The sequence below is a fragment of the Brassica napus genome, chromosome C4, assembly GCF_020379485.1.
Source record: "Brassica napus cultivar Da-Ae chromosome C4, Da-Ae, whole genome shotgun sequence".
In the NCBI taxonomy this organism is placed as follows: Eukaryota; Viridiplantae; Streptophyta; class Magnoliopsida; order Brassicales; family Brassicaceae; genus Brassica; species Brassica napus.
The window spans coordinates 24,321,642-24,328,535 of record NC_063447.1 but is presented as its reverse complement, the minus strand read 5'-3'; the positions used below and the strand labels follow the sequence as shown (position 1 = coordinate 24,328,535).

Sequence of the window (6,894 nt, the reverse complement as noted above, 5' to 3'; positions counted from 1 at the left end):
ATGATTTGGTGACCCTATGGGTCTCGCATAATTGGATCTCCTCTAAGACCCTGGAGTCACTTGGAGAGTTTTGATAAGCTTAGGACCCGGAGGTCGTTTTGGGGAACCTGTGGGTTCTGGACCCTGAGATCTTGAGTTGGACACATGGTTTTTGGACCCTGAAGTCTTTTTAGGGAACCAAATAGGTTTTTGGCCCTGAGGCCTGTCTGAGCCCGGAGTTCTTTCTCAGAACCCGGAATTAAGGTTTTAAAGGGACCTTACTCTGCCATCCTAGGTGAGGCCACTACCGGTACCTGTTGGGGTATCGCATTCTACCGCTCGGAAGCTGGTCACTATCGAGTTCCCGTGCTGCATGATGCTTTCTGCAGAAAGCCACTATCAGACTTAGAGGGTGCTGGTGTGGGTGAAAACCCAAGTGCCAGACTTTGCTACTTTCCACGTCTGGAGAAGTAGAATATTATGTGGTGCTCCCGGACTTTTGCACTTGCTCGATGGCAATTATACCTCGTGTCCCCTGTATTATTTTAGCACGTAGCGTTTTAATACAGGTACTTTCACATTTTTGGTATTTTTGTTTGGGACCCCGATATGCATGAGGCTATACATGGGTTTTAGGTAGTATTGACGGCATACTCAGGCTTGCGCAGATCCATTCCTACCTTATATCTCATACCCGTTTTGTTTTTTTGTGGTCATACCACTTATCATTAAGGGTTGGCCAGGATCGAAGGTTTCTTGGACCTGATCTAGCTCATTTGCCCCTTCAAGTATTATGGCATTCCTACTACTCTTTTATAGTCGAAACTATTTTATTATATAAGCTTTGTCCAGAGACGTTTCAGCGTACATAGGAGTAGAAAAACATAATTCTTAAATAATAGATAAGATAATTAATAGAAATCATGGTCCGGAGACCGTACAAGATATCAGCTTGCGAGGTGCCCCGGTGGTTAGGCCATGTTTTACCTCTTGTTGCTAGGTGACCCGCAGGTTTTGACTTGCTTTTGGGACGAGCGTCCTTGCTGGAGGGTTCCTCCTTCTTCTGCAGAGTTCTGCATCTTTCTTGGGTCTAGGGACCGTGGTCGAGACTCGTTTCATGCCCCGGCCTTTAGTACTCGGGGACCACTGTTTCCTGCTGATGAAGGTTTTAAGCACCTCCATGAAACGTGTAGTCACATTCATCCACTGGAGCGACCAGGTTCGGAGGTCTCCTGCCTGGCTAAGTTTCTCCATCCTGTGTCTGCGGGGCGCCCTTCTCTCCGGACCCGTCTGATATACTCTCTGAGGAAGTCTCCTTGGAATACTCATGCCCCACTCGCTTACCCGTGAGACCACTGGCTGATACCTGATAAGGTTCTTGGTGATCTTGTCTATGTGAGGTGGGGGACGAGGGTCCTGCAAGGACCAGGTCTTGCGAGCAGATGCAACTTTGAAGGGCTTCGGAGGAGACCATGCGGAGCGGTCGACATCGGTTCTCCGAGGATTCCTCGGGTTCTTGGAATGATCCAGGGTTCGGCTTCTCCGAAACGACCCCCAGTTACGTGTGTCATTGACCTCTGATCCCCAGGTTTGCGGGGTCGGAGGTCTTCTCTGTAATTGCTATAAGACCTTGGTCTTCCCCTTCAGGGTGGTCTGGTAGCAGGATCGAGAGTTCTCCTGATCTCCTTTGATTATTCTGATGCCCCAGGGTGTAGGGAACTTCACCATTTGATGGAGGGTCGAAGGGAATACTCCCATGTCGTGGATCCAGGGTCGTCCTAAGATCACGTTATATGCCGATTGGCAACCTACGACCAGGAGTTTGGTGGACATGTTGACTCCTTCAGCGTATACTGGGAGGGTAACCTCTCCGGCCGTTTGCTTGACCTCGCGGCTGAATCCGATGAGTGAGGTCACCTTGCGCGTCAGGATGCTCTCCTCTAGCCCTAGATCTTGGTATGCCATCTGGAAGATAATGTTGCTGGAGCTGCCGTTATTTACTAGTATTCTTTTCACCAAGCAGTTTGCTATGGTGAGAGAGATAACTAGGGCATCATGGTGGGGAGCTAGGATCTTCTCTTGATCTTTAGCTGCGAAGCTTATCTCGTCGGTGCCTAGAAGAAGGTGCTTCGGTTGAGTCGTTTCCAGACCATTCTTAGCGTTACGGATGCTTTTCTTTGCGGCTGTGTGGCTTACTCCGCTTACTCCTGAACCTCCGGATATGACGTGGATCACCCGGTCCTGGCGAGGTGGTGAGGCTGGTGCAGCTCCTTTGGATTTCCCTATTGTCTCTTTGCTGAGGTGGGCCTTGGCTTTCTCTGAGAGGAATTCTCGAAGATGCCCCTTCTGGAGTAGTTCGTTGACCTCGATCTTCAGGGGGATGCAATCTTCGGTTTTGTGGCCATGATCGTGATGGAAGCGGCACCAAAGTTCTGGGTTCCGGAACGAGTCAGGTGCTTTCATCTTCGGAGGCAATTTAACCTGTTGGCCCATCTGTCTTAGTGTGTTGACCAGCTCTGGTGTTGATATTGAGAGATGGGAGATATCGGGCCAGGTAGATACCGACATCCCTTCTTCCTTCTCTTGAGGCCGGTACTGGAACCTGCCCCTGTTTCTACTACCAGAGTTCTTGGATCCTTTTTGGGAGGACCTTTCGTCTTGGTCTCCTCGATCTGATCGGGCTGACCTTTGGTCCTGCTTTGGCTGAGCCTTGGCGCGGCTAGAAACATCTTCCTCCCACTTTACTTGCGCCCAGGCTCGGGACAACACATCTTCCATGGTCTTGCAGGGATACATAGTCAGCTCTTTATATAGCCCCCCATCTGGAAGTAGACCTCTTTTGAAGGCAGAGATCGCAGTAGGGATACTGCATTCCGGGACCGCCACTTTCTCCTGGTTGAAGCGGGCTATGTAGTCTCACAGGGGTTCCACTCGATGCTGGAGGATCTCGTAGAGGCCATCCGAAGTCTTCTTCAGGCTCCTGCTGCTTGCGAATTGATCCACGAATTTGTTGCTCAGGCCTGCGAAGGAAGATATGGACCTGGTAGGGAGATTGATGTACCATTGCAAGGCAGGGCCGATCAAAGTGGAACCGAACCCTTTGCACATCGTGGCTTCGCGGGATTCCTTAGGGAGTGCAACCGCCAACGTCCTTTGCTTGTACTGTGGGATGTGATCGTCGGGGTCACCGGTACCGTCATACATCTTGATGCTGGGGAAGGAGAACTTTCTAGGCATCTCGACTGAGGAGATATCCTCCACGAAAGGGGTATCGTCGTAGGAATCCAGGTTGGTCCTCCGAATTGGGGGAGCTACTCCTGGTAGGCGTTCTACCATGGACTGCATGGCATCAAATCTCTTAGAGAAGATTTGTTCCAGGTAGGCGGTTATGGAGGACTTTGTTGCTGTGGCCCTCTCAGGTGCTTCTTTCTCGGGTTTCAGCTCGGAATCGTTCTCTTCCAGGTCATGAATTTGAGGATTCTGGGTCCCTTCCCGAGCTGCCCGAGCTGCCCCAGGTGCAGGAGGCGTGTCGGTGGTACCTCCTTCGGTGCTGGGCATGTTTAGATTTCCCATGGGTCGGACCTGGGTGTTGAAACGACGCTTCTTGTTGCCTGTCGCGTTGAGGGTTTGATTCTGGTCCCGGAGGACAGTGTTCTCCGAATGAAGCTGGCTTAGATTTTCGGCGCTTTGCTCCAGCTGTTTGGAGTGCTCGTCAAGTTTCTCCTTTAGACTTTGAACTTCTGAAGAGAGGCCGGGGTTTTCTCCAGTGGTTTCCCGGGCTCGATGCATGTCGGTGATTTGGCTTTGCAAGCCGTCTACTCGCTTTTGAAGTTCAGCTGTTGTTTGAGCAGCTTCAGTTGGTTCGCCGTGCTCATCCATCGTCATCATCACGTAGTTAGATTACTCCCCTCCTTCTAGCGCCAAATTTTTAGGGGATTTTTGTGTAGGCTCTTTGTGAGTACTACGGAATGTTGGACAAGTTGGTAAACCAGATGAATTCGTATGTACTTCGTGAGGATTTAGAGAGGACAATAAAGAGATAGGCTTGAAGAGACGTATTATTAATCGGACAAACAGGAACAAGGGATGTTACAAGGTATTGAATAAGAACCCTAGTTCTAGCCACCTAATTCTAGTCTCTAAGCCTTGGAGAAGTCGATCCCTTGTGTTAGGGTTTTAGTAGTCCTTATATAGTCGTCTAGGAGTCGGTTTCCTTGGGTTAAACTCTTCCATATTCAGAAATATGGAAGGTTCTCTTTATCGGAAGTTTTCCATTTCTTGGAGGGGAGCTCGGTTCCAGGGACTGAACTCAGGGTTCCTTCTAGCGGGGACCTGGAGCGTTCCCTTATCGGGGACCCGAGGGTCTGGGTCTTGCCTGGAGGCTGGAGGAAATGATACCGGAGTATTTTTTCCCCAACAGTATTGTCATTAATGCATGTTTCTAGATTAGCTACCTAGAACTTGCCATAGGATTGATAGATAAAAGCGAGAGCTTCATTCTCATCTTGAAACCATTCTAATTGAGCTAAGTTTCTTGCTACGAATAAGGCGAGAGCTGATCTAGTGAGCTTAGTAAGCTACCATTCAACCCGCGCATAATGCTTAACTAGAAGCGCGTCGATCGATATCATTATTGAATAATTGATCGACGGAGTGAAAGGTGAATCGATCGATATCCCTATAGGATCATCGATCGACACTTTTTAATTGATCGACAAACGATAGTTGAGAGATCATTAGATCTAGTTAATAGACAAGTCCAAACATGCGAGAGCTGATTGACTCGTTGATTAAGTAGTTGAGATTTACATTATCATGCATGCAACTCATTATGCATCTATAGGATTATAATCCCAAGTTTCCTGAATAAAAACCCTAAGTCTAGCTATTTCCTTTTAAGCACCAAAACCTCAACCAATCAAATTGAGCAAACACTTGCTCAATAAAAACTGCAATTTACATTTAAATCATTAAACCATCCTATTTAACAAATCATATTAGATTTCTTAGGTTCCCTAGCTCCCTGTGAATTCGATCCCTAAGTACTACAACTCGACCTCTTATTTGAGAGAGTATAAATCACTCCTTAGGGTAATTTGAATGGTATCAATACTGCGGTAATAAGGTCACTGGACCCAAAGCCAAGCACCAACTAAGGCCAAAGAACCTTTGGAGCAGAGCACAATGAAGTTTGAGAAAATCTCATGTTTTGATCTAGCCTCCGAATTTTGGTGAAGAGGACAGTAAGAGGATATGGGAGAAGACGGATGATCCAGCCGAGAAAATGGTTATGTCCGAGATCGAAGCTCCTTTAGTGAAATAAGATTTGCAGAAGGTGAAAATTTTGAAGGGGGTAGACGATCTGTCGGAAGAGGAAGGTCTAACGGGAGATGAGGGTGGATCCGGAGGTTCTGGAGGGTCAGGTTCTGGCAACTGACCGGAATCGATGGTGGAGGAGGAGGAGAGCAAGGGGGAAAGTCCATGGCGGCTAGGTTTGTCCTAGAGAGAGTTTCCGTTTTTTTTCGTGGTGAGAGGTTTCTTAGTTTTAGATAACAAACTAATGGTTGATGCTTTCTCGTTGAAGCTTTCATTTGGATCATGCAGCATCCCTCCCTTATTTTCTAAAGAAGGTTTATTTCTCTGTTACGAAATGATTTTGTTACCAGTGCCTTTAAACATTAGCTCGAACTAATAGATTGGGATTGTTTTGATTAGATAACATTGAAAGAGCGAGTTTTCATGACATATAGGGCTGTCAAATGGTCCATCCAGCTCCCAATTAGGCTTGCCCAATTGGTCCATGGGCAGTAATGGACGGTCAATAATAGACAATGGTCCAAACAAATGTCCAATGCTAATAGAGACCATGTCTAAATGGGCATGCCCATGGACACCAATAGTATTAATAACTATTAATTTACAATTTTTAATCTAAACTTATAAAATTACACTTTCTCTCAAAAATTACAAAACTACTATTTCAACAAAATTATAAAACTTTGTTTTCCTACCAAAACCGTAAAATTTTGTTTTTCCGCTAAAACCCATAAAATCACATTTTTCACGCCAAAACCGAGAATTTTTTTTTCCGGCCAAAACCAAAAACTATGTTTTCCCGCCAAAACCGAAAAATTACATTTTCCCACCAAAACCGAAAAGTCACATTTTTCTCACCGAAACCGAAAAATCACTTTTTCCCGCCAAAACCGAGAAACTATGTTTTCCCGCCAAAACCGAGAAATCACCTTTTCCCAAGAAAACCGAGAAATTATATTTTTCGCAAAACCGGAAAATCACATTTTCGCCAAAACAGTAAAATCACGTTTTCCGCCAAAATAAAAAAAAATCAAGTTTTCTTGCAAAAACCGTAAAATTATGTTTTCCCTCAACAAAATTGGAAAATTAAGTTATCCCGCCAAAACCGAAAAATCATGTTTTCTCGCCGAAACCGAGAAATCAGGTTTTCCTACCAAAACGAGAAATTATATTTTCCGCAAAAATCGAGAAATCATGTTTTTCGTCAAAACCGTGAAATCATGTTTTCTCGCCAAAACCGAGAAATCATATTTTCGACAAAAACCGGATAGTCATGTTTTTCGCCAAAATCGTGAAATCACGTTTTCCTGCCAAAACCGAGAAATTATACTTCTGCAAAAACCAGAAATCATGTTTTTCGCCCAAAATGTGAAATAATTTTCGCCCAAAACGTAAAATTAAAAAAAAAATATGTTTTCCTGCCACAAAACTGGAAATTACCTTTTTCCGCCAAAATCTAGAAATTATATTTTCCGTAAAAACCGGAAAATCATGTTTTTCGCCAAAACTGGAAAATCATGTTTTCTTGTAAAATTAAAAAAATTACGCCTTCCTGAAACAAAACCGGTAATTACGGTTTCCCGTCGAAACCGTAAAATT

The 6,894-nt window shown here is 45.4% G+C and overlaps 1 protein-coding gene across 1 annotated transcript; it reads right to left on the bottom strand.

The window, feature by feature from the left end:
• Positions 1 to 975: 975 nt before the first annotated feature.
• LOC125585916 lies at positions 976 to 2,757 on the bottom strand. The gene is made up of 2 exons (XM_048755637.1): positions 1,609 to 2,757; positions 976 to 1,395 (listed from the first exon to the last, which is right to left on the bottom strand). The coding sequence occupies exons 1-2, from the start codon at positions 2,755 to 2,757 to the stop codon at positions 976 to 978; spliced, it is 1,569 nt and encodes a 522-aa protein (XP_048611594.1).
• Positions 2,758 to 6,894: the final 4,137 nt, after the last annotated feature.

Excerpts from the sequence above, each read along its gene's own strand:
- LOC125585916 (XM_048755637.1), bottom strand. The coding sequence starts at position 2,757 with ATGGAAGATGTGTTGTCCCGAGCCTGGGCGCAAGTAAAGTGGGAGGAA. Across the intron at positions 1,396-1,608 it reads CCCTGAAGGGGAAGACCAAG|GACCCTCGTCCCCCACCTCA; the intron begins GTCTTATAGCAA and ends TGGTCCTTGCAG.